The sequence below is a fragment of the Phacochoerus africanus genome, chromosome 14, assembly GCF_016906955.1.
Source record: "Phacochoerus africanus isolate WHEZ1 chromosome 14, ROS_Pafr_v1, whole genome shotgun sequence".
NCBI lineage: Eukaryota > Metazoa > Chordata > Mammalia > Artiodactyla > Suidae > Phacochoerus > Phacochoerus africanus.
In genome coordinates this window covers 22,600,821-22,627,945 of record NC_062557.1, presented here as the reverse complement: position 1 = coordinate 22,627,945, position 27,125 = coordinate 22,600,821, and the positions used below count along the sequence as shown (strand labels likewise).

At 52.5% G+C, this 27,125-nt stretch overlaps 2 protein-coding genes across 3 annotated transcripts; both read right to left on the bottom strand.

The window, feature by feature from the left end:
- Positions 1 to 4,021: 4,021 nt before the first annotated feature.
- Positions 4,022 to 12,234, bottom strand: GSDMB (gasdermin B). Its single transcript, XM_047758952.1, has 9 exons — positions 11,961 to 12,234; positions 9,463 to 9,634; positions 8,529 to 8,613; positions 8,122 to 8,157; positions 6,432 to 6,458; positions 5,545 to 5,705; positions 5,283 to 5,421; positions 4,841 to 4,911; positions 4,022 to 4,376 (listed from the first exon to the last, which is right to left on the bottom strand). Exons 1-9 carry the CDS (start codon positions 12,152 to 12,154, stop codon positions 4,236 to 4,238), a joined length of 1,026 nt encoding a protein of 341 aa, XP_047614908.1. The 5' UTR covers positions 12,155 to 12,234; the 3' UTR covers positions 4,022 to 4,235.
- An 8,150-nt stretch (positions 12,235 to 20,384) lies between these two features.
- On the bottom strand, positions 20,385 to 26,953 carry ORMDL3 (ORMDL sphingolipid biosynthesis regulator 3). 2 transcript variants are annotated; one of them, XM_047758110.1, is made up of 4 exons: positions 26,820 to 26,953; positions 23,370 to 23,569; positions 22,323 to 22,474; positions 20,385 to 21,951 (listed from the first exon to the last, which is right to left on the bottom strand). In XM_047758110.1, exons 2-4 carry the CDS (start codon positions 23,541 to 23,543, stop codon positions 21,816 to 21,818), a joined length of 462 nt encoding a protein of 153 aa, XP_047614066.1. In that variant the 5' UTR covers positions 23,544 to 23,569; positions 26,820 to 26,953; the 3' UTR covers positions 20,385 to 21,815. The 2 variants fall into 2 exon arrangements, with proteins under 2 accessions (XP_047614066.1, XP_047614065.1); XM_047758109.1 differs by lacking the exon at positions 26,820 to 26,953 and adding an exon at positions 26,271 to 26,450.
- Positions 26,954 to 27,125: the final 172 nt, after the last annotated feature.

Genomic DNA, 27,125 nt, shown 5'->3' with positions numbered 1-27,125 from the left:
TAATCTTTTTTATCACCTCATTTTTTCCCTCCACTAGTTTATTCCTACTCTTTCTGGTTACCAGGCTAGGGGTTGAATCAGAGCTGCAGCTGCCAGCCTACAGCACAGCCACAGCAACGCCGGATCCTTAACCCACTGAGCAAGGCCAGGGATTGAACCTGCATCCTCATGGGTGCTAGTTGGGTTCATTAACCGCTGAGCCACAACAGGAACTGCAGCATCACCATTCTTGAATATTCTTCAGCTATCTCATATCTAGAACTTTTTACTACCTCATCTAGTCTCAGCCTCCCTCCATCTTGCTTGTGCTTCTCTCTATGCTCCCTCCTCTCAGTGTTCTTCTCCTCCATCTTCGGAGCAAAATCAATAAATTCCTCAATTTGTTACCTGCACAGTAGTTTTCCGTCTTCTCTAAGACCTGTTAACATCCAGCCCTGTAGGATCTTATGTATCCCAGGGTAGCTAAGCTAGCTTTTCTCCAAAATGGTTTCCTTCTCAACAGGGTCTCTAACTCAGACTGGAAAGATAGAGACACTCTCCGAAGGGGGTATTGCTTGGGCTGAGAGTTCTAAAGAATGAGTAAGAGGTCGTGGAATCTCCCCCATCCCTCCACGTTCACTCAGTGGTTGTCCCAACTATCCCCATTTCAAAGCCGTCTCCATCACCAGTTTCAGCTTCTGGAGAGGGCAGTTCCTTATAGACGTATACAATTACTGTATTGAACTTCACTCTGGAATCCGAAATGTGAGATGAAAAGGGAGAAATCAGCAAATCGAATATGAGCCTCAGGTTTCCGGGTTAGTTTAATCTCCCTTTAGACAAGTAGGCCCTTGCTGGCACTCTGAGAAGACAGAAAAAAAGGCAGCCTCATGAAATTCTGGATGTGTCTCCCAAACTCTCCCCGATTCAAAGGCATCTTTGAAGCAAACAAATATGTACTGGACCCTAGTAAAGAAAAGTAAAACTTAGAGTAATCCCTCTTCTCCAGAAACTTTCACATCAATGGAACAGACATTTGCAACAATAACTTCGGTACAATATGATGAATGCCGTAACAGAAATGTATTCAACATGCGATGAGCCACTCAGAGGAAGAAGGAACCAAATTCTTTTGGAAACTGGGATAACTTCTGAGGAACTGATATTTGAGCCACAGCTTAAAAGATGGATAAGATGAGGGGGAGGCAATCCAGTCAGAGAGAGAGTGCAACCTGTTTTTAAAAAGTACGTCATTGTAAAAGTACACGACATGTTTAAATGAAAAAATAAAAAATAGCAAGTTCCCTCTGTGGCTCAGCAGTAGCAAGCCTGACTAATATCCATGAGGTTGCGGGTTTGATCCCTGGCCTCGCTCGGTGGGCTAAGGATCTGGCATTGCTGTGTGCTGTGGTGTAGGCTGCAGATGTGGCTCAGATCCCACCCACGTTCCTGTGGCTGTGGTGTAGGCCGGAAGCTGTAGTTCAGATTTGATCACTAACCTGGGAACTTCCCATATGGTGCAGGTGTGCCCCCAAAAAGCAAAATAATAATGATGATAAAGAAAATTAAAAAAAGAAAATCATTTTAATGAAAAACACAACAACAAAAGGAGGTGACGTGTTCAAATAAAAGACCAATAGTTTGGCGTGGCTGGAAGCATAGTTTAAAGAAAAGGAAAAGAGACAGTGTCGGAGGTAAAAGAGGTAATGGGCCCACCCCGTTAACTTTTATTAACCACTCTCATAGCACCCTGTATTTTTATAGCACTCTTCCCACTTTGAACTTCTTGTTCAGTGTCTTTTTTTTTTACAGTATTCATCCTTAATACCGGGGAGTCAATAAATACTATCTAAAATTAATAAATCAAGTTGTGGGAGTTCCTTTCATGGTTCAGTGGTTAACAAACCTGACTAGAATCCATGAGGATGTGGGTTCGATCCCTGGCCTTGCTCTGTGGGTTAAGGATCTGGCGTTGCCATGGGCCATGGCGTAGGTCGCAGACATGGCTCAGATCCGGCATTGCTGTGGCTGTGGTGTAGGCCAGCAGCTGTAGCTAACACTTAAGATGAGTATATTTTACAGTAAGTATATTATACATCAATAAAAAAGGTTTTTTAAAAGGTATGTTGTATATAATTTCATGTAAATGAAGTGAAAAACAAGCAAAACTAAATGATGGTGGTAGAAGGTCCCTAGCCTGGGAACTTTCATATGCCATGGGTGTGGCCCTAAAAAACAAATAAGTTGTAATAGAAACAAAAAGAGAAACTAAAACGGTTAATGTGACTCTTGAAGTGGGACTGTGTTATAAGGTTAAGGGTTTGAGAGGAAACTTTTACTTAATTTGTTCATATTTCTCTGTGCTTTTCAAATATGTTTTCATATACATGTTTTTTAATTATTTTTATTGAGGTAAAAACTCACAGTAAAGTGTGCAGATCTTAATTGTTTAGCTTAATATGTACACATGTAAACATCCAAGCAGCTATCATGCAGATCAAAATATAAAATATTTCCAGGGCCCCAGAACATTCCCTCAGGCCCCTTCCCAGGCACGACCGCCCCCACTGTGATAACCACTACTCTGACTTCTCACAGCTCAATGAATCTTTGTATATTTCCAGAAGATTCCCTCGTGCCCCTCCCTAATCAATACCGTCCCCCTAAGGTAACCACTCTTTGGACTTCCACCAGCATTGCTTAGGTTGGCCTGTTCTTGAGGCTCAGGTAGGTGGAACCATGCAGCATCCCGGTGGCCACGGAGGGTACCACCCACGTGTTCTTTAGGAGAACCTGCTGTGTGTGGGAAGCAGAATTGATGGAGAACCTCTAGCCCGCCCCCTCCCCGGTGGCTCCGCCTCCTGCGCCGCAGCGCCCCTGGGCTGTTCCCACCCAAAGACTGAGCAGGAGACACTGGAGCATGGCCATCCTGCCTGATGGGGAGGCCTCCGGCAGACCCCCTCTGCCCAGATGGGCTTAGCTGAGACCCCCCACGCCGCGCTGCCATCGGAGACTCTTCCTCCTCAGTCTTTCCCTCCTTCCCTCCTCTCACAAGTTTTAGACCTGCATTGGGATTTGAAGGTTTGTCAAGCCTATTCCTACTCCCTCTCCCTTTCATCTTCCCAGGCTTTTCCCTTAATAAGTCTCTGGCCTGTCTGGTTGCATTTTGGCACCTACTTCTCAGAGGACCCAAATTAAATACATGGTTTTGTGTTGGCTTCGTTTGCTCAGCATTATGTCTGTGAGAACGATCCATGTTAGTTTGTTACCTGTAGCAGTAATTTGCTCTCTTTTATTGCCTAAATATAACGCAATATATATGTCCATCCTAATGTTGGACATTTGAAGAGTTTTCAAGCTTGGGGCTCTTATTTTAGCATTTTTGTACATGCAAGTCTTGTGGTGAATATGCGGACTCATTTCTCTTGGGTATATGCTGAGGAAGTGGAGCTGCTGAGTCATAGGCATATGTTCAGCTTTGGAAAACCGTTTGACAGTATCCACCAAAGTGGTGGACCAATCTACCCTCCAGCCGCCCGTACGAGAGTTCCTGCTGCATATATTTCCACAGATTTAAAGGCAAAATCACCCTAATTCAAAAGTTAAAAACAAATGTTATATCATCCTGGCTTCATGTATAAATCTCCATTTTTAAAACTGCTCCATAGGAAAATGTTCACCTCCCCCCATATGTTAACAGCGTCTATATTAGAGAGAAAAGGGAGATCACAGGGTACCTTTACTTTCGACTTTGAGAAATATCTGAAATGCTTTACAAGCATTTTTTCTTTTAATTACATCGTCTTAAGATATATGCAGATTAACTAGAACTAAAAGGCTTATGATGGAAACCAGCAATCTCCTACCTCCTCCACATCCCTTCCCACACCTCCTGGCTTGCACTCCTCTCATTGCTTTCTTGCTTCCAAAGATGTGTTGAAATCCCTTATCTGCTGCCTAATTCCCTTTATCCTTGTGGGTTTCTATATGTTCCATCGCTTTACTGTCACTTGGTGAGATGGCAAGAGGGAGAGGAAACTAATATGGTCAAACTGCCACTTTTAATCAGAAGGTCATGCATACAATCCAGGCTGATTTTTGGACATGATCTCAGCAAATGGGGTGTCTCAAAAACCAGCCAGCGGCTTGTTTTAAAGACATTGTTCTGGTGACTGGGAAGCGGGATGGCGAGGATAGACCGGGGCGAAGACCACCCAGGGGCTTGTGGGGAGCATGGTTAAAGAGCTACCAGAGTGTTAGGAAGACACAGAGGTAGGCTTCTCCAGCTGCAGCAGGATGGAGACAACCACGTAGAGGGCCCAGAGAGTTCGTGCCTCGGGGTCAAAGCCCTCATCACGCAGCTTCTCACCCAGGTTCTGCTCCAGGATAGACTCCATCTGGAAGGAAATCCCCCAGACTGTAAAAGCTAGGGACAAGGAAATATGCCAGAAGCGGCAAATACCTGGCCACGCTCCTGAATCCTGAGCCCATGGCAGACGCAGTAATCCATCATGGCGCCCGTTCGTGCGGAGCCCGGAGAGCCTCATGCACCCCATGTATCAACAGGAGCTGCCAATCAGTGTTGGCCCTCTAGATGGGGGCCACTGACCTCCCAGGACTAACAATTTTCCATCCCCTCTCTTGCCCCATAGGCAAGCAACAGAACCTACAAAGCCCATCCCAAATTGTCCTGGAAACTGTATGTCCAGGGCATTGCAGCAAAGCAGCTGCATAGACCTGAGCTGACAGAGGACTATGAAGTAGGAAGGGACTGGTCCCCGGGACTTCTGGGTCCCTCGAGAGCCTGGGCCTTCAATTCTATGGGCCTTGAGACCTGGGCCCTCAGCCCAGGCTATCTTACCTTGCCCTTCAACAGAGGCAGGGTTCTGTTTTCTAGGGCCTCAGCCACAAACCGCCGCTCCTCAGACAACTCTGGGGGCAAAAAAGAGGGTGGTTGGCAGAGAGGAGGGGCACATAGTAGGACAGAGTTTCACGGTGTGATCGGACCTGGGGCAAGCATCACAGAGGGTTCTGGAGAGCCCCCGGACATGCTGGATGGGGGTTATTCCAAATGGGCTCTCTCCTTCCTTGTAGCCTGCGGGAGGTCATGGACTGAGCCGCAGGGCAGAGGAGGCAGCTGCTCAGTCCCTGGACTGGGAAAGACAGCCGGTTTCTGGGATGCGAGGGGTCTGTGCCTCAGAAGATGTAGGAGACAACGTATACCCCTTTCCTCCCAAGATTTGATTCCACACAGGCCCCTCAGCATCTCCTCCACCCCAGCCGACGTCCAGAGCCCTCCTCACCCGCCAAAGCATCCAGGACATCCCACAGGGCTTCCACGCGCGCCTCTACCAAGATCCCAGCTGTATTAAAAAGGCTGCTTATGAAAGGACCTGCTGGGCCCTCCATCCGTAGCTCTCCGGAGCGCTGGACCTCAGACACCTGGAGCCAGAAGACGAGGGAGATGAGCCCTGTCCCGCTGCAGCAGGTGATCTTCAGCGAGTCCACTGCCCTCCCCACAGGCCGCCCTCCCTCTCTGCCCTGGGTCCTCCATGGGCCTCTTACTCTTTGCTGTAGATCCTGCAGCTGTTCATCCTCAGTGAGGCACTTAGCGAGGCAGCTCAGCACCCTTTTTTGCTCCTTCTCCGTCAGATCCTGGAGGACCCTCACCAGGTCCTGCACCTTCTCCTTCATGCTTCTGGAACCCTCCAAACTCAAGGACTTCCCTGTAGAGGCAGAAATTAGGAACCCAACCTACCCAGCCCAGCAAACTCCATTACCAAGGGCCCTGGAGACCCCATCCTTTGTCGGTCTTTCTTCTAGAGACCACCTCCCCGCATCTTCTCTTCGTTAGTCTTTTCCTGTAAAATGAAGCATCCTTCTTCCCAGACCTCCCAATGACACCCTTCCACCCTCCCCCAGCCTAGCACCAACCCCCAATTCTTCTCCACCTCTAGGAAATCCAAGCTTACTTAGTCCTTGCCATTCAAAGTGCAGTCTTTGGACTGCAAAAGGAGTGGTGAGGGTTTGAAGGAAGTCAGAACAGTGGTTCACAGCCTTCACTGTGCATGCGATTCACTTGGGGAGGGATTAAAAATCCTGACGCCCACACCAGGCCACACCCTCAGATCAATTAAATCAGAAGTTTCTGGAGGTGGGATTCAGGAATCACTAATTTTAAAGTAAACCCCAGGCGATGTCTATATATGACCAGTGAGAATCACTGTGTTTAGAGAAGTCGGATGTAACCTCTAAATTTGAAATTTGCTGTGAGCGCTGCTCTATCCTCCTCCCAACACACCCCACTACCACACACACACACACACACACACACACACACACACTCTCTCTCTCTCTCTCAGCTACCCCACCCGAGCTGCACACCTTGAGGCCAGAGGGCTCGAGGGGCAAGGAGTGCAGCTACCCCGAACTCAGCTGGCTCCCATCCTTACCTAAGCAAGATGCACCACCATCTTTCTCTGCAAAGAGAGGAAGAATGATCTCAGAGAGCCTTCAGGTCCCCTCCACCCCACTGTGGACATTCTTTCCCCAATGGTGGACGTTTTCATATCTGGACCCTGAGCCCTCACTGTCTATGCCAGGGAGCCTGCCTCCTCATCATTGTGTGTAAATGACAAAGCGCTATATTTGCAGACCCCTTCCTGCATCCTCAGAAACAGGCAGCCAGAGGATTACGCCTACAGGATCGAAGGAGAAATGAAAGCCCAGAGAGGGTGCACTGAGCCCTCAGCCACTCCGCAAATTTGGATCGGGGCAGGAAGTGGAATCTATCCCCTGACTCCTCTGTTATGGCACTTTATTTTTATTTGCTTTTTTTTTTTTTTAAGGGCCGTACCCGCGGCATATGGAGGTTCCCAGGCTAGAATCAGAGCTACAGCTGCCGGCCTACACCACAGCCACAGCAATGTAGGATCCAAGCCACATCTGCAACCTACACCACAGCTCATGGCAACGCCAGATCCCCGACCCACTGAGTGAGGCCAGGGATGGAACCCGAGTCTTCATGGGTACTAGTCGAATTCGTTACCACTGCACCACAACGGGAACTCCTGTTATGGCACTTTAGAGTGACAAGGAGTCTCTTTGGAGCTAGCAAGACTTTGCCAAGACTGAACCTGCAACTTCTACGACTTCCAGAAATTTTCCTGGAATTTTCTACCCCATCTAGACCTCTCTCTACGCCTTCACAAGACCTCTTGGCAGTACAACCCTTATAGGATTCAGGGAAAGACTCTGAAATTCCAGAGGAAGCCACATTCTGAATGATAGGGATCTTCTAGACTAATCCTAATTCATTTAATTAAAAAAAAATTTTTTTTTGTCTTTTTAGGGCCGCACCAGTGGCATATGGAAGTTGCTAGTTCATTTTATTTATTTATTTTTATTTATTTATTTTTTCGCTAGTTCATTTTAAAGTTGGTATAACCATAGCTCAAGAGGCTATGGAGCTAGTGGATGGCAGGGCCAGGACTAGACCCTTAGACCACCTGAGTCCCAGTCCAGTGCTCCTTTCCCAGCTGGTGCTATTCTGTCAGAACTGGCTGAGCAGCTCCATTGTGCTTCCCAGGCCAACAAGCCTTCTTAGGGTTCTGAGCCCAGGATCCAGCACACTGACCTACATAGAGCAAGGAGCCTGGAAACCCTAGGCCAACATGCAATCCAACCCACTTCCATAGGCAGATTTTTCTCCTGCCCTTAGCATAGTTCCCACGTGGGTGAGTTCCATTACATTCTCAGCACTAACAAGTCTGTAATTCCAGGCCATTTGATATCCTCTTTTTTAAAACTAGTACCCTTGGGAGTTCCTGTTGTGGCTCAGCAGATTAAGTATCCAACTAGTATCCATGAGGATGCAGGTTCGATCCCTGGCCTCGAACAGAGAGTTACGGATCCGGTGTTGCCGTGAGCTTCGGTGTGGATCACAGATGCAACTTGGATCCCACATTGCTGTGATTGTGGCTGTGGTGTAGGCCGGCAGCTGCAGCTCCGATTCAACCCGTAACCCAGGAACTTCCATATGCCGTGGGTGCAGCCCTAGAAAGCAAAATACAATAAGTAAATAAATAAAAATAGTACCCTTGCCCATACTGGAATGAACAGAAGGCCCAGAAGCTCACTCACCTTGTGGAAAGGATTTTGTTTTTTCGGAAATAATATCTAAATCAGTTAAAGGAGAGAGGGAGAGAGAAAAAAAAAAAAAAAAGCAGTTATCAGAAAGCTCAGTTCTCTCTCTGCAAGTTCCTCTTCTAGTTTCTCCCCAATCTTCCCACTCTTCCCCCTACCAAAAAAAAAAAAAAAAAAAGTAAAAATACCGGGAGAGAGAGTTAACACCTCTAGGGAGAGTTAGTGTCAGGCTGGGGCCAATCCTGGATCGGTGGCATCTGAGCAAGGACCCTCCACCCTCCTTCCCAGGGGAACTCCCCCCAACCTTTGATTGCAACAGGGCCCCTCCTGGTTGACACAGAGCCTGGCTAAAAGGACCCCCAGCCTCCAGCCCCAGCCCCACCGCCCCACCAGGCTTCCCTTACTCATGCTCTCCTCGTTGGGGAAGACGAGCTGCTTTAGGCGATAGCCCAGGACTGTCCCAGGGGGGATGGTCACCGCCTTTTGACACTGGGAAAAAGGAGCTCACGTTGATCGATCCCTAGTTATCTCGCCTGACCCCCCAAACCATCCTGGGAAGTGCATGTTTTCATCCTCATCTTACAGATGAGAGAACCGAGGCTCCGAGAGGGTCGGTGGATGGGCCTGTTTCATAGCAGCAGGGCTGAAACTTGCACCTGAATCTAAGCCCAGAGCTCATGTCCTTTCCAATGCATTCAACAATTTTTTTTTTTTTTTTGTCTTTTGAGGGCCGCACCCACAGCCTATGGAGGGTCCCAGGTTAGAGGTCTAATCGGAGCTGTTGCTGCCAGCCTATGCCAGAGCCACAGCAATGCCAGATCCGAGCCGCGTCTGCGACCTACACCACAGCTCACAGCAACGCCGGACCCTTAACCCACTGAGCGAGGCCAGGGATCGAACCGGCAACCTCATGGTTCCTAGTCGGATTCGTTTCCGCTGTGCCACGACGGGAACTCCTCATTCAATAAATATTTATTGAGGACAAAACATGGCTGTTTTGTTCCAAGCGTTGTGGCTCCTGCCCTCCCGCCTCCTAGAAATGAAGGCAGACGAGGAACAAGCAAAAAACACCCGAGTAGTTATGAAGCATGGGAAGCGCCATGAAGCAAATGAAAACAGAACATCCCTAGAGAGTAACTAGGCAGAGAGTTAGTGATGCCACCTGCACTTTCCTTGGGGCAAGAAGAGAAGTTGTAAGAAGGCCAAGGAGCACGCAAACCGCTGGGAGAGGTGGAAAGAAAGGGCTGATGAGCCTGGCATCTGGGCTGGCATCCCCCCTATCCTGCAGCTCTGAGCCACGTGGGCTCTCCCACAGTCCCCGCCCCCCAGGACCCCGACCTTGCGTCCATATCGGAAACCCAAACGATCCACCAGGAGCTGAATAACACATCCTTGTTCGCTTTCCAGGGTTTCAGTCTTTGTCGTCGTCAGGGTTTCTGTCACCAGATACAGGTCTTCTCTCATTGCTCGGATTGATTGGAACGAATCGGGCAGTTTACGCCTCAGCTTCCTGGAGGGAGTCAAGGGGGAATGAGAAGCCCACTCGCTCCCGAGCACGCTCCTCCCTCTCCACCAGCTAGTTCCTATGTGAGATTAAGTATTTCTGAGGCTGGAAAACCGAGGAACACGGCAGCCCCAGCACAGTTCACGTCACTCACGGGGGCACAGCGGGCAGGGAAATCTGCAGGTCTGCAAGATTCCAGTGTGCCAGTTCTATGAATATGTCACCTGTCATTTCACTTAACCCTCACCCCAACCCTAGGATGTAGGCGGGACTGCATCCATTTGTCATAAGAGGCTTAGAGACAGGTCCTGAACAGTCATAGTTCACGCAGCTACTGAGTACACAGCGGGGATGCAAACCCTGGTCTGTATGAGACCAGAGCTGATGCCCTTCCCGGGGCCCTGAGATAGGCATCCGCCCGGCCCACAACACCCTCTTCTCTGAGAAGGGGCTCCAGCTCCCCGCTTGGGTCTCTGGGGCCTGGCCGCAGGATCCACCCTTGCGGTGCAGGAGGCATCTCCGATTCCATAAGGAGGTTCATGCTGCGACATAAAACAGCCTGATGCAACTTCGGTTATTAGCGACCCAAAGACCCGCAAGAAAGACCTACAGCCTTGGCAATTCTGACCTTCCTCTGCTTAGCCAGCAACCTCCCCACAACCTATAAACACCGCCACACAATGGGCATTCTAGAAAAAAATGATTTCCCTTAGAAAAACTCCAAAGGTCCCTCACCAGCTGTGCTATGGTGGGCAGGGAGAGGCCAGAGGACCGGTAAAATTTCACCGTAAGCCTTTTGGGGATTGTTTGGTTGTTTATTTGTTTGTTTTTGTCTTTTTAGGGCCGCACCCACGGCATATGGAAGTTGCCAGGCTAGGTGTCCAATCAGAGCTCCAGCTGCCGGCCTACACCACAGCCACAGCCACATCAGATCCGAACCGCATCTGCAATGCTGGATCCTTAACCCCCTGAGTGAGGCCAGGGATTGAACCTGCGTCCTCATGGAAACTAATCAGGTTCGTTACCACTGAGTCACATCAGGAACGCCAGCCTTTTGGTTTTTAATTGAAAAGGAAAAAGTGAAGGCATCCCCCCCCTCCCCCCCGCCACCCCCAGCTCAGGGAGAGCCAGCCGGGCGGGGCCCCTCACCCTGAGCCTTCCACACTGTCTAACACACCACCAGCTCAGGAAGAAAATCCAATACCAACAACAACAGGACTGGAGGGGGAAGGCTGGTGACATCCTCTAAGTCCCTTGGAAGGACCACGCCCTTCGCTAACAGAACCTCTGTGGCACTTGATTGGTGCCACCCTGGAGGGGAGAGGTGGTGGCACTTCCTGGGCAGGAAATGTTCCCTGTGCTTCACTGGAGCTCTTTTACTGAGTAGTGTGTGCTGGGAGAAACAGGTTAGTCAAGTCAGTTCCTGGGCACAAGCTGTCCTTGGTGCAGTGAGGGAGAGGGAACTGGGAAACCGCTGGCTTGCTGCAAGACAGAGTGCAAATACAGATTTGGGCAACAGTGTAGGAAAACGGGGGAGAGCGGTCTCTTGAAACCAGTCGGTTTGGGTCCAAGCCAGAGTAGCCAATCACCCTAGAGTCTAGCAGGGAGGTGAGTGAATTGGAGGCATCAGAAGAAGAGTTCCCAGAGGCTGATGCTGGAAAAATGAGAAGGCGAGGGAAGAGAGGAGGGCACCTACAATGGGCCTGAATGGCATTACCTAAACTTGTCAAAGCCATCGAAAACAAGGAAAGCGTAAGATATTGTCACAGCCAAGAGGAGCCTAAGGGGACATGACAACTAAAAGTAACATGGTGTCCTGGATGGGACCCTGGAACAGGAAAAAAAAAAAAAAAAAGACACCAGATAAAAGACCTGGGAGTTCCCGTTGTAGCTCAGTGGTAATGAACCTGTCTAGTATCCACGAGGACATGGGTTTGATCCCTGGCCTTGCTCAGTGGGTTAAGGATCCAGTGTTGCTATGAGCTGTGGTGTAGGTCACAGACATGGCTTGGATCCCATGTTGCTGGGGCTGTGGGGTAGGCCATCAGCTGTAGCTCCAATTCAACCCCTAGCCTGGGAACTTCCATATGCCTCAGGTGTGGCCTTAAAAAGAAAAAAAAAAAAAACCAAAAAAACAAAACAAAAGCTTCAAAAAAAACCCGAAGGTGGAGAGAAGAGGACATGCTTGGGTGAAAGGAATGGGCTGGGGAAGTGCTGGGTGTAGGGAGCAAGAGGCTGCACCAGCCGGGGTCCCCCCACCTCAGATGCCCTTGGGGCCCCAAATGGGCTTCTCCTTCCCTCCTTCCCCACTGCTGCCCACATCCAGCCTCACGTGTTCTCAAGGGCAGCCAGGAGTTGCCTGGGTATCCGGGTCCCCAAGACCTCGACGCTGCGCTTCCTGGACCTGTAGGTGGCCACTTCAAACATCATGTTTTCAGGTAATTTCACTGTCAAACCTCCCTCTGAATCCACGTTGTCTGTAACTCGGGACGGAGCCTTTTGGTCTAGAAGGAGAAGGGTAAACATCACACTGAGGCTGACCCAAGACCTCTCGGAAACCCTGCCTGGGGCGCCCTGTCCTGGGCTCCCCTCCGTGATCGCTGCCCCTTCTGAGGACGTCTTCCAGCTGTGGCTCCCCAGACAACACCCTTCTCACCTGGAGTCACTGTGGTTGGAACCCACTCTGCCACCTTCTTACCAAATGACCTTGAATAAGTCCCTTAACCTCTAAATCTGTTTCCTCCCCATAGGAGAATAGGAGCAGTACCTACTTCCTGTGCTTGTGGAAATTAACTAACAAGGCAGTGAAGCACTTAACAAGTGCCTGGGGAGTTCCCACTGTGGCTCAGCAGTAACAAACCCAACTGGCACCCATGAGGTTTGATCCCTGGCCTCAATCAGTGGGTTAAGGATCCAGCGTTACCATGAGCTGTGGTGTAGATCACAGATGCAGCTCGGATCCTGCGTTGCTGTGGCTGTGGTGTAGGCCAGCAGCTACAGCTCCAATTCTAGCCCAGGGAATTTCCATATGCTGTGGGTGTGGCCCTAAAAAGACAAAGACAAAAACAAAACAAAACAAACAAAAAAAGTGCCTGGTACACTTACAAAAGGCTCAAAAGATGTAAGCTCATCCTATTTAATTCTCTGAGAGGCTAGAATGAGATAAGAAGTAAAGCGAAAGACTCAGACCCCCCACCCCCACCCACCAGAAGATTGTGAAATAAAAATTATGCAGAGCTCAGTCTCTGGGTTTATGTGAACTGTGCCGGTGTAAAATGAGGCAACTCTGGAAAGTTGCCCACCCGTGTGGACTCTGCCTGGCCTTACATAAGGCCTTGCGTAAGGGCCTGGATCCCAACTCAGTTTCTGCCCTGGAGTTAGTGGAGCAGGTGTGGAGGTGCCGCCCGGCTGAGCGCCTTTCTCTCACACCTCCCAGGTCTGAACCTACAGAGGAGGGAGAGCTTCTACGGCTGGCTTTTAGAGGCAGGGATGGATTTCCAGAGGGAAAAAAAAAAAATGCATTTCCAAACTCGTGGAAACATGTCAGCCCTAGAAAGAGTGTCTGAAACCCACTGTTTCTTTTTCTTTTTCTTTTTTTATTTTTGGTCTTTTCTAGGGCCGCTCCCACGGCATATGGAGATTCCCAGGCTAGGGTTCTAATGGCAGCTGTAGCTGCCGGCCTACACCACAGCCACAGCAACTCGGGATCCGAGCTGCGTCTGCAGTCTACACCACAGCTCACGGCAATGCCGGATCCTCAACCCACTGAGCAAGGCCAGGAATCAAACCCACAACCTCATGGTTCCTAGTCGGATTCGTTAACCACTGAGCCACGATGGGAACTCCTGTGACCCACTGTTTCTTGAGCAACATACAAGTGTGTGTATATTTTATCAGAGAGAAAGAAACATCACAGCTTATGCATACGAAGACGACAGTGTGGAGAGGGGCAGGGGAAAAGAGTAACGCTACAGTGGAGGAAGCTGCCAGGCACTACCTCAGTCAGGAGACCAAGGTCAACTTCAGTAGTGATGAGTCAAGTTCATAGTACGTAGCCTTGACATGATGCGATGTGAACGGCCCTCGACCTCCGCAGTCTTCCTCCCCCAAACCCATGACCTAGGTCTAACCACGAGAGGAAAGCATCAAATTCCAGTATAGGGGCAACCTCCAACGGGCTGCCCAGTATTACCTAAAACTGTCAAAGCCATCAAAAACAAGGGTAGTCTGGAAGTTCCTGTTGTGGCTCAGCGGTAACCCAACCGACTAGTATCCATGAGGACACAGGTTTGATCCCTGGCCTCGCTCAGTGGGTCAAGGATCCGGTGTTGCCATGAGCTGTGGTGTAGGTCACAGACATGGTTCAGATCCAGCGTGGCTGGGGCTGTGGTGTAGGCCAGCAGCTGTAGCTCCAATTCGACCCCTAGCCTGGGAACCTCCATATGCCAAGGGTGCAGCCCTAAAAAAAGACAAAAACAAATACAAAACGCACACACACACACAAAGGAAAGTCTGAAATATTGTCACAGTCAAGAGGAGCCTAAGGGGACATGACAACTAAATGTAACAGGGTGTCCTGGATGGGATCCTGGAATAGAGGAAAAAAAAAAAAAAAGACACTAGATAAAAACTAAGGAAATCTGGAGTTCCCCTCGTGGCTCAGCGGAAACGAATCTGACTAGGAACCATGAGGTTGGGGGTTCAATCCCTGGCCTTGCTCAGTGGGTTAAGGATCTGGTGTTGCCATGAGCTGTGGTGTAGGCCAGCGGCTACAGCTCTGATTAAACCCCTAGCCTGGGAACCTCCATATGCTGCGGGTGCGGCCCTAAAAAGACAAAAGATAAAAAAAAAAAAAAAACTTAAGGGAATCTGAATAAAGTAAGGACTTCGGTTATAAAAAAAAAACAAAAAAACAAACAAAAAAAACCCACCTATGTAGGAGTTCCTGCTGTGGCACATCGGATAAAGGATCTGACTGTAGCAGCTCAGGTCGCTGCAGAGGTGCAGGTTGGATCCCTAGCCTGGCACAGTGGGTAAGGTTCCCGTATTGCCACAGCTGTGATGTAGGTCACAGCTGAGGCTCAGATTCAGTCCTACCCAGGGAACTTCCATATGCTGTGGGTGCAGCCAAAAAGCAAAAACAAAAAGCAAACAAAAACACCTGTGCACACCAAACTCAACATATAGTTGAAAAAATAATAATCCATTCGAAAAGAGAGCAGACCAAGTTGCTGAAAATCAATTTAAATTACCAGTTCACCTCATTCTTAAGGATTTTTTTTTTTAAGTTTTTAAGTTTCACCTTTGCCTCTGAAGTTTTTATGCAAAGAAACTTTCCCTGAAAGGAAATTAACTGACTTAATCAAATTAGTTTTTCCATACTTAAACTTTGCCCCGGCCCCTGGGGAGTAATATGATCATTGCAAAACATCCTAGTGGGTTTAGAGTTTTTCTCTGTTTTCAGTGAACTTGTTTGGCCAACTGAATTTTTTTTTTTTTTTTTTTTTTTTGAGACCTGGCATTTAGTATTTTGACTCTGGGCAATTCTCTTTTTTAGAGAATTGACTCAGAGTCTGAAAAATGCTAAGCTGAAATTTTCCTAAAGGCCCTGCCTTGCTTAATTAAACTCCACTTGTGGGGAGTTCCCACTGTGGCTCAGCAGAAACGAATCTGACTAGTAACCAGGAGGTTGCAGGTTTGATTCCTGGCCTGGCTCAGTGGGTTAAGGATCTAGCGTTACCATGACCTGTGGTGACCGCTGTAGCTCCAGTGTAACCCCCAGCCGGGGTAACTCCCTATGCCGTGGGTGCGGCCCTAAAAAGCAAAAAATAAAATAAACTCCACCTGTGGAAAAGCCCCCCCCTCTGGGTAATCCAGGCACCGCTCTTGGCCATATTAACAGCAGCGCTTGGCACATGGCAGAAGCTGTAAACCTGTACAGTGGTGGTAGAATTGTTTTCCATCTCTGGGTGAGACCCAAAAGGACTTTGCCGGGAATGTCTGAGCTATAAAACTCCTCACTGGGGGGGGGAGGGGGGGGCATGAAACGCTGAAATAAGTCTCCAAGTAAGAGTTCATCAACACCTACCCTGGGGCTTCTGAAACCACCAGAACCCCAGGAATCGCGGAGCTTGGATGCAGGGGGATGGAACAGACTCCTCTGCTAAGGAGCCCTGAGGGAGTTGTGCTCACCAGCAACTTCCCATTCAGTCATGATCTCCAGGGGACAGGAAGGAATAATAATAACCGCCAGCAACAGAGTGACTGGGGCGAGCATCTATGAAATGCTCCCTCTGTGCAGACACAGTGGTAAATGATTTACGAAATTTATATCATTTGATGTTTGCAACAGTCTTCTCCAGTTGATAGATGAGCAAACAAACTTAGATAAAGCAGCTTGTCCAGAGGTCACGCAAATGGTTAGAGGCAGAGCCAGGCTATGGAGTTCCCATTGTGGCTCTGTGGTTAACGAATCCGACTGGGAATCATGAGGTTGCAGGTTTGATCCCTGCCCTTGCTCAGTGGGTTAAGGATCTGGCGTTGCTGTGAGCTGTGGTGTAGGTAGCAGACGCGGCTCAGATCCCGTGTTGCTGTGGCTCTGGCCTAGGCCGTAGGCTGTAGCTCCGATTCAACTCCTAGCCTGGGAACCTCCATATGCCGCGGGAATGGCCCAAGAAATGGCGAAAAAAAGACAAAAAAAAAAAAAAGGTGAGATGCCCCCAGCTCTAGCCTGAGTCCTTTCTTAGTCACTAAGCAAACAACCTCCCTTTATTTACCCATTTAAATGATAAACATAAACACATGAGAAGACCTCTGCTAATTTAAAAGAGAATTAAGGAGTTCCCGCCATAGCACAGCACAAACAAATCTGACTAGCATCCATGAGGACATAGGCTCGATCCCTGGCCTTGCACAGTGGGTTAAAGATCCGGCATTGACATGAGCTGTGCTGTAGATCCCAGATGCGGCTTGGATCCCACATTGCTGTGGCCGTGGTGTAGGCCAGCAGCTATAGCTCTGATTAGACCCCTAGCCTGGGAACCTCCATATGCCGCGGGATCGGCCCTAAAAAGACAATTAATAAATTAAGGTGAACTATTCACAAAGGGGAAAAACTACTAAAGAAGACTATTTAGGAAGTGTTTCCCATAAAAATGTTTCCCACTGTTGTGGCTCAGTGGGTTAAGAATCCAACTAGTATCCATGAGGATGAGGGTTCAGTCCCTGGCCTCGCTGGGATCAAGTTTCCCGTAGTCTGGGAACGTCCATATACTGCAGGTGCAGCCCTAAAAAAGAAAAAAAAAGAAAAGAAATTTCCATGATCCCTTTTCCCTTTTCCTCATGCAGATCTTCCATACAGTTTTTTATCGTTTTTCTTTTTAGGGCTGCATCTATGGCATATGAAACTTCCCAGGCTGGGAGTCCAATTGGAGCTGCAGCTGCCCGCCGGCCACAGCCACAGCAACGCCGGATCTGAGCCGCACCTGTGACCTGCACTGTAACCTGCAGCAATGCCTGATCGAGGCCAGGGATCGAACCCACATCTTCATGGATATTTGTCAAATTCTTAAACCTTCTGAGCCACAATGGGAATTCCTCTTCTGCACATTGCTTAAATTGAGGTGTATGGACGCATACGTATGAACTCCACAGCGTCTTTTTCTTTTTTTTTTTTTGTCTTTTTATCTTTTTGCCTTTTCTAGAGCCGCTCCCTCGGCATACGGAGGTTCCCAGGCTAGGGGTCTAATCGGAGCTGTAGCCACCGGCCTACGCCAGAGCCATAGCAACACGGGAACCGAGCCATGTCTGTGACCTACACCACAGCTCACAGCAACGCCGGATCCTTAAGCCACTGAGCAAGGCCAGGGATTGAACCCGAAACCTCATGGTTCCTGGTCAGATTCATTAACTGCTGCACCACAACAGGAACTCCTCCACTGTTTCTTTGCTGACTAGTTGACTTAGTGGATCGCAGTGGGGAGTTGAGAGTCGGGTCGGGTAGGAGTTGACAACGTCTCTCAGCCACTTGGTACTGACCTTGGAGCCCAGACACCAGCTTATCAAAGAGCTTGTCACCCTCCTGCATCTCCAGGATGTCCACTAGGCTAAGGTCTGCCTTGTCGTACTGGTGGCCAAAGAACCGCTTCTTCTTCTTCACCAGGTAGAGGCAGTGGAATCTGTCAGCATCAGTGAGGCTTCTGACGGCAATCCAATCCCCCCGAGTGTCCATCTCTCGGACCACAGCTCTTGTGACTGCCTCAAACTCCTTGGGCATTGTGCCTGGGCCAACTGGGGAAAGGACGCCAATTTCTGCTGAGGGGAAGGGGATACGGGTTCAGGTTTTTTCATCTTCTATCTTTGGCAGCCTGGGGGGTCAAGCATGAGCCAGAAGTTCTAGGACCACCCGAACTTGCAATGATTTGCCTTCCCTGTTTCTGGAGGGTGTGGTGGTCCCTACCCACTCAGGTTCCCCTCTGGCCCTCGTGGAACCCTTCTGGAGGAAAGACGGAGCGCTGATGGCCCCGTAGGAAACTGAGACCTGTTTTCTGCAGCTCCCACAGCAGAGATGCCCCCTTGCTCAGAGGGGCCTGACAGGTGGGGAGGCAGGCCCAGCAACCCCAGCCAGACCCCAGCCAGTCTCTCTCCTAGGAAGAGGCAAGGGGCCTGGCTGCCAGATCTCACGTTATGGACTCCAACAGATCACTTCTCCCCTGGGTTCTGACTGCTGGGCTTCCTTCCCTTCCTTTTCTGCAAGGCAGCAGAATGGGTGCCCCCACCCACCATTTCCCAGTGACACATTGGCCTCAGAAGGAAAGAGAAAGTACAAGAGTGGCTTGGAGCTGGGCGCCCTGGAGAGTGCCCCCCACCCCCAAGTCCTGTCACCTCAGTTTCTGGTCACGTTCTGAAAGGTCTCCTCACACTTGGTAAAATAAAATGAACCCCAAAACCCCACCTGGGGCATCTCCTCCTACCCACTCACCCCTTCACCCTCTCCTGGTCTGCCTGTAGCCTCCATGGCACCTGCCCTGTGGGACCCTCTGTAGGCCCATCGCCAGTTCAATACCTCTAAGCAGCAGCTCTTTTTTTTTTTTTTTTTTTGTCTTTTTAGGGCCGCACCTGAGGCATATGGAAGTTCCTAGGCTAGGAGTTGAAGCAGAGCTGTAACTGCTGGCCTACCTACGCCACAGCAACGTGGGATCCAAGCCACGTCTGCGACCTATACCACAGCTCACGGCAATGCTGGATCCTTAACCCAAGTGGGGCCAGGGATCGAACCCCATCCTCATGGATACTAGTCCGGTTCGTTACTGCTGAGCCACGACAGGAGCTCCAGCAGCAGCTATGTCCTCACCCCGCTGGACCCTCTGGGCTCTCTTTCCTCCAGCTCCTACTCGCTCTCCTTCCATCAATCACTCTACAACTCCTTCCTTTTGAGATCTCTTTCCCTTTCTTTAGACTCCTTTGCCTCACTCCTAGGGCCAGGCCACCCCTCACAAGCTTCCTGGCCGCCTCCCCCAAGTCCTTTCTGGCCAGCCCAGGCCCTTACTCACCCATGCTCCCTTCTCTGTCCCTGCCCCCATCATGGTGGCCGACTCCCAACTCACTCCCAACCTAGGAATTCTTCTGGGTGATGGAAAGGCAGGGCCCAGGGCCCCCAGGTCCAGCTCAGGGGCCACCCAACCTCTTTTCTGTCCTCAGCAACTCACCAGAACTGGAGGTTGTCCGAATCCCCTCTGTGTCAGATCTCTCTGCTCCCTTCCTGGCCACTGTCTCAGGAAGCTATAATGTGGAAATGAAAAAAAAAAAAAAAAAAAAACTGGAAAGCTAAGTGCCCCGCCTCTCAAGGTTTTTGATAAGCCAAATAGAGGCTGGGCTGGAGGCAGAGAGACCAAAGGTAAGAAACCCAGCAGAAGGCGTTCTTGTTGTGGCTCAGCAGGTTAAGAACCCAAAAGAGTGTCCGTGAGGTTGCAGGTTCGACCCCTGGCCTTGCTCAGTGGGTTAAGAATCCAGCGTTGCCGCAAGCTCAGCGTAGGTCACAGATGCGGCTCAGATCCCATATGGCAGTGGCTGTGGTGTAGGCCAGCAGCTGCAACTCTGATTCAACCCCCTAACCTGGGAACTTGCATATGCCGCAGGTGCAGCCCTAAAAAGAAAAACAAAACCAAGGAGGGGCCCAGGGAGCCGGTGCGAGGTAGACATATTCGCACAGATGACAGTGCCCAGAACACACTGGAAGGACCCCTCCCTCTCCCAGCCATGTGAGACTCAGTAAGTCCTCTGCCCCTGGTACTCCTGCTTGGGGCGGGGAGGAGGAAGCAGGAAGATTCCTCTAAAGACACAAAGGCCAGGAGGAGATGCAGCCCTTATAGAAAGGAAGTGAGGCAGGGGAGGGATTCAGAGGAGAGGACTGGGCAGCCCTTGGGCCTCTGGCTTCTTAGTGAAGCCATTGCCGAACCGATGCCCTCCCAGGCCGTGGCACAAGCTATCCATCCCTCTGCCAGCCTGGCCTGGCTCAGCCAGCCGGTGGAGCCCAGAGACATCAGTTCTGTCTGGGGAACAGCCAGGCCAAGCCCCAAGCAGAATGCTGCTCGCTGGCTGGCTTGCTGCCTCTGCCAGTTTCCCCACAGCCCCTCCAGCTTGCTCTGCTGGGGGCAGCAGTCCCAGGTAGCCCCCTCCATCCACTGATACACCCGTGCTGCCCTCACCCTGCCCCCTCCCCCAGGGCCCTCCAGGAAGCAGAGGCCAGACTCTGGGGAAATAGGAACACACGGTCCTTTATTTGCGTTTCTCAGAATACTGTACAAAGGGAGTAAAAATCCTATTCACACTTTGCTTAGAAAGATTTTGAGGTGAAAGTTCCCTATGATACATGGGGTGGGGGTTGGGGGGACCAGGAGGCTGAAAATAGGGCCGGTGACCTCCCCCACTTCCCCCGAGGCCCTGGCACCCACACCTCAGAAGGAGCACAGACCCCAGTCAGACCCCAGCCACCTCCTCAGCCTGAGCTGGCAGCACCCTGAGGTCGCTCCCATCACTCCCTGCTCCTCCAGGGACCGTGCAGGACTCTGCAGCCCAGCAACCCTGTCTGGGATGTGGCCTGATGGCCCCCAATGTGCATGTCACACGAGAGGCCCTGCCCCTGTCTGCACCAGGAGGTTACAAACGGGCCACCATTCATCGTTTCAGTCCCAGTGTCCCCACGCCCCGCACACCACTGCAGAGACAGCGTCAAACTGGACCTGTGCTTTCATGACTCGTGGGCCCTTCCCGCCCATCTCCACCCCCTCACGCCAACCCAGGAGCTTCCAACCCACAGCAGCCTCCCTTCCTATTACCCGATCCGTGCTATAGGTACAGGACCCCTCCAGGCCTGCCCCCCTCCCGGACTGCTTCCCAAAGAATGAGGTTGGGTCTCTCCCCCCCCCTCCCACGCCAACCCCTGCTGCCATGTGGCCCCATTCCTCTAAGTCTAAATTCACCATGCCCACCCCGGCCCCAAAGCCCCTCCCCACCTCCACCAGGGCCAGGATGGCGGCAGCCCTGGCCCCCCACCCCTGGGACCACGCCAGCCACACTCAGCCCCGCCCTCCTTCTCCTCACCCTCTCCACTCGCACCCAGTACCCCGGGTGGGCTGTACGGGAGCTCTTTGACCTGGCTTAGACAATTCGCTACCCAGAGGGATGAGGCGTGTCACACACCTGCTTTCATATATATATATACATAGAAGCACGCACTGAGTGTCGTTCTAAAGACTTAAGAATTAAAGTGAAACAAACTAGAAGCTGTACCGTCCCCTCTGCCCCCGTCACGGGGGGTAAAGTGCTTTAGCAGTCTGAGGATGAGCAAGGGAGCCGGGGCGTTCCCTGGCCTCTTGCCTCAACCTTGCAAGTCTGTGTCCAGCCCAGAGGCCCAGCCCATTCCAAGACCACCCTGCAGGGTCTCTATCCAAAAGGCAAAAGGAAAAAGATCAAAAAAATCGCAGGGGTCAGAGCCCCAGCGGGGCCCGCCCCAACCCACTACAAGCTACTTCGAGTCTGCTAGCGGGGGAAGAGAGGGGGAAACTGGGGCCCCGAGGTGCCACCCCCATCCCTGGCGGTACCCAGAGGCTCCTTCCGTCATCGTCAGCCTCACAGCACAGGCTTCTGCCCCTCCCTGCCATCCCGGGCAGGGGAAGGGGCTGCACCCTCAGTACTTGTTGATTCCAAAAATCCGCACGCCGTGGAGCTGGGGCAGCTTGGGGATGAGCACGCTCATCAGGGACACAGTGTTGAGGATGAAGTGGATCTGGTCGTACTTGGTGTAGAAGCTGGTGAGGAAGTACCTGGGTGGGGAAGGGCGGGGAAAGAGGTGAGACTGTCCGGACGACCCCCTTCTCCTGCACTCCCTGGAAAAGACGCCCAGAACAGATGCAGGGTGGCCAGATCCCCCCTCCCCGGGCTCTAAAGAAGCCCCTGCTGACTCGGCCCCTGGCTCTCCCCCAGGCCTGTGGGCCCAGCGCACTGGGGGAAAGGAAGCCCCAACCAGGACTAGGGAGGCACAGGCCTGCGCCCAGCAAAGGACCCAGGGATGCTCCCCGCCTCCCCCCCCGGCCCCTGCCCTCCTGCTCCTGGCGAGGGCTTAAGCCTAGCGGGCCCCAGGGTCCCCCAGGCCATGGCCTTCCTGCTGGCATCCTCCTCTACCCAAGCTACTCACAGCACGATGGGGGTGATGGTCAGGAATTTCCGAGACGCCGTGAACTGGACCCCATAGTCCATCTGCTCCCAGTGGGTCAGCAGCCTTGCCTTGCCCTGGTCTGGGGTCTCAAAGGGTGTCCCCTTCACCGTGTGCAGGAAGATGTACATGCCCTGGAGCGAAGGGTATTGTCAGAGGACACAGAGGCCAAAGGCCCTCCAGCTCCGCTCCGCCCCCCGAGCCACACACGTAGGCTCCAGGGGATCTAGAGCCCCCTTTGCTGGGCAGGGGGTACAGGCCAGAGGTCAGGCTGGAGCAACCAGGAGCCTGGATGGAGAATAAGGGGACCCACCAGGTAGAGGGCAGGCCTGGCATGAGGAGAACTCACGGGGAGGAGGTAGGCACACAACCGGCATGGTGGTGCCACCCCTCCAGCCCAGGGCCAGCCTCCCTGTGCCAGCTGGGAGGGGGCAGGCTGACAGGAAGGAACTGGTCCCCTGCTTGCCCACCAAAAGAGCACCAGGAAGCGAGCAGGCAGTAAGGGAGCAAAGAGGGGCAAGAGGGAAAGACACTGTGAGATCCGAGCTTGGGAAAGGGGTACTTGTGCCCCGGGCTAGGCACCCGGGTCCTGCAGACTCTTTGGGGCTCTTAGTTCAGCTCTCAATGGCCCATCTTCCAGGCCCACAAGCCACCCCATCCTTGAGGTGTGGACACATCTGCAGATCTTTTTTCTTTTTAGGGCCACACCTGTGGCAAATGGAGGTTCCCAGGCCAGGGGTCAAATCAGAGCTACAGCTGCCGGCCTACACCACAGCTCACGGCAATGCTGGATCCTTAACCCCCTGAGTGGGGCCAGGGATCGAACCTGCATCCTCCTGGATACTAGTTGGGTTCATTACTGCTGAGCCACCACAGGAACTCCCAACATCTGAGTTCCAATAAGGGGGAGTGGGGCAGAGACAAGAAAGCTGGGTCTGGGGTCTAGTGATGGGTATGTTGTCACCCTGACATGTGGCCCCCGTCTGGGGGGCTCCTCCTCCTCCTCGGCACCCGAAAGCAGGCCCTCACCATGTTGTGGATGAGGTTGGTGAGGGTCCAGACGACGGGGACGCTCACAAAGGGGATGCTGAGCAGCACGACGTGCAGGAGCCCGATGGCCAGCACGTAGGACAGCCAGATGCCACGGCTGTTCATCACCCGCGTGTTGGGGTTCACCTCGCTGTGCGCCGTTCCCACATTCATCCTGCCGCCCCTCTCCTGCTGCTCTTCTGCGACACAAGCGGCACAAGTGAGACAGGTCATACCACTTTCCCTGCCCCCTCATGCCCTCGGATCCTGCGGGGAGGGAGGCTCTACCCTCCCCACAAACTCTGAGCACGTCTACTGTTTTGATTCTCAAGCAAGTAGACGTAACTCTATTCAGGTCCCACTGCCGGGTTGAGATAAACACAGGCTGCTCCACACATCATCCAATCAGGACGGTGCCTTTCCAGGGACTGGGACTGCCTGGGTGGCCAGATCATCCGAAAGCACCCAGCCCCAGCGCGGGGAAACCACTGCCCATCCCACAACCTCATCCTCCAGCGGGCCCTCTTCCCACAAAGCCCAAGGGACCGGAGAGGAGGCCTGTCCCCTGAGAATCACTCAGCATGTCCCCTGCTGGACCCATCTCGCCGCTGAGGGTCCAATGTGGGACACTGCCACCCCTGAGGCCCCCAGCCTCCCCATGAGCAGGAATCAAAGGAGGGGAGAGCAGGGAGTGATAGATGACATATTTGGGGACCACGACTTCTGCCCATCTTCCCTAACGCTCCTATCCTGGGTCTCCCCCCCGTCATGACCCAGCAGGACTGGCGGGTAGAAAGAAAGAGAAAAAGAGAAAACAGACTAGAGACAACCTTTGCCTAGACCTGGAAGCCGTCTTCTTGGTCATATGAAAACAACCCGTCCAGATGTTTTACCCATTTGGCAGCCACTCAGCTAACCCTCATGATGACACCCACTTGGCTGCCACACCAGCAGGGCGCTTTTCTCCACCAGAGGAGACACAAGGAGGGAGAACGCGGCCAATGGCTCCAGCTCCCATGGGTGGCTGGGGCCCACGTCAACACAGCTCTCCCAGGGACACAAAACCACACCTGCGGCCTCGCTCCTACCTCCTTTCCTCACTGCCCACCCGTCCTCGCCTTGGCCTCCTTGCCCAGCACCTGTTTCCAGGTGTGAGTTAGCACCATGCCTTCCCCTGCCCAGCTCCAAGGGCGGAAGCCCTGCAGCAGGAGGAATCAGGAGGGCTGCCCCTGATGCCCAGGAAACAACGCAGCCCAGCTGCATTCCTGGATGCAGGTAAGAAGGGGAACGAGCAGCCCCTTGTCCAGAGCTCAGCTGTCCCCGGATCCCTGAGGGCCCTGTGACCAGCAGGAGGTTTGAACAGGTGGCACCTTTGTACTGGCTCACCTCCCTAGCTGAGGGAAGATCCTACCCGATAAAGACCCTAAGGTCATTGCCATGGTAACAGCCTCATCTTTCCTGGGGATACAGATGGGGGGATCCTGGAAGCGCTCAGAAGGCCACCCCCCTCACCCTGCTGCAACCAACAGACCCACCCGCAGGCTCAGCTGCCCTCAATCTCTGGCTGGGATCAAAGAGCTGGAATTCTCAAGGATCGGTTCCCTACTTCCGGGATAATGGGAACAAGTGTTCTCTTCTTAGGCGGCTCCAAACTTAGAGACCCCAGTGGAAACCTGACCCACAACACACCTTGCCAGCATACAAACAGACAAACGACAGCTAGGACACACCCTAGCAGCAATGATGCTCCTGCGGCCCATCAGCTCAACCCATTAAGCTGGATAATTGGGCCCCACAGAAACCCAAGGAACTAGAAAACCAGGACTGGCTTGGTTGTTTACCTCCCCAGGGCTTAGGGCTTCAGTTACCCTAACACAGCTCTTGGGACACCTACCATGCAAATGCTTCCACCAGGTGGAATGTTGGGGGGGGGGGGGGAAGAGGGGGAAACTCGCTAAGAAGTGAGGGCTCTGAGGACTTAACTACTGACTAAGGAGAGAGAAAGAGTTCCCTGAGTCTGACCAGAAACTGCTGCCCTCCCCCACTTCTCCCTAACCTTGACCTACAAGGCTGTTAAAGTAGCCAGCAAGACCTCTAGCCTCCCTGGTATTTTGCCCAGGAGCGCCAAGAGCCTTGCTGAGTCCCAGATCATCCCATACTCCTTCCTGGCTGTAACAGGGCATCCAACAAAGCCTGATGACTCTAGGAGGGACTCAGACCTATGACTTAACCGATTCCCAGGGAAGCTTCTTTCTGCAGCCTGAAACACTAGATGCCCTGAAAGCAGAATACCCCAGGAGACGCCCCCCCCACCCCCAAAAGACAGATGAGGTCAATAAACTAAGAAAAAGACAGGCAGCAAGAAGCACTCTTGAGGCTTCTGTGTGACTAAGGCTACATATCACTTCCATTAGTGAAATAACCAACTTCCCCCAGCCCAGACGGGAGAAGTGGGGAGAAGCTGGCAAAGACAGAAAAGTGTACATACAGCAGCTGAGGCTGAAAAGTTCTACTGCCATAGTTGGCAGGTGGCTGTTCGCGTCAGTCCCTGATGTGGTTTCATAACCTGCCTCAAACCAGAGCCTGCAGCAACTCTGTTCTTTAACCACTTTCTCGCTGGTAGTTCTTTCCTACTCCTTCCCTCTCTTCCGCACTTGCTCTGAACACAAATATCCCTGCCCAGCCTGTCAGACACCTAAGCCAAGGCCACAGTGCCAGCAGCCAGGTGAGCAGTTTCGAGTCTCTCCCCCAAGTCAGGGCAGCAAATCTTTCTCTGGGTGAGGAGCACAAAGCATCCAAGCCTGCAACCTGGACCCCAGCGGGGAGTCCCTGGCAGCACGCCAGAATGCCATTCTCATTCTGCCCACCCCCTAACCCGGAGGGCTACCGTCGCTCGCTTACCTCTCAGCTCTGACCCTGCCCCTGGGACTCCGGAGGGCAGTGGGAACGGAAAGATGTCGAGTACAGCAGCGAACCCCTAACTAGCAAGGGGAGAGGGCGAAGCGAGGAGGCGGAGTCCTTACTATTGTTGGGGTTTTTCTGAGTGAGACTGCAAGCCGAAATGGGGGGCCTCCGCTCCGTTCCCCAGCCTGGGACCTCTCACTCGGAGCCTGGCCCGGCCTGGAGCCCCACCCCCCGCGTTCACCCAGCCCTGGAAGCTGCCAAACCTTTATCCCCAAAGCCCAGCTGCTCCCCGCCCCCCACCCCCAGCCCGAGCGCTCCTCCTCGACGCTCTATCCCCGGCCTCCAGTCCCCACTTGCCCTTTTCCCCATCCCTTCGAGTGATGCACCCTTCTCGGCTGATGCACCCCCTCCACCTCCGCTCAGCCCGTCCGGGACCCCTCCAGTCCCAGGCGCCTCCTTAACAGCCCCCACCTTCTTTCCCGTCCCCCCTGCTAGCCCCCGGAGGCTCCCGGTTCAGCCACTTGGAGGCCGCTCCTCCGGACTCACCGTGCGGGGCCGGACGTCTAGGGCCCGGGAGGGGTGCCCGGGGGCGGGGGCCGCTGCTGCTCCAGCAGCTGTAATAACCCGCGGCGGCAGCCACCCCGCTGGCAGCTCGGGCCGAATCAGCGCCCGGCGCCGGCCCCCATTACGTCACCGCTCAGCGCCTGCCCGCCCGACGCCTCCTGGGAGTTGTAGTTTTTCTCCCCTGCTCCAGCCCAGGCCGCTGGGGCCGCACAGAGGTTTTTAATGGTACGTGCGCGTCACAAAGTTCAGATGGTATCGCCTTGGCGCATGACAATTCCTGCCTTGGCA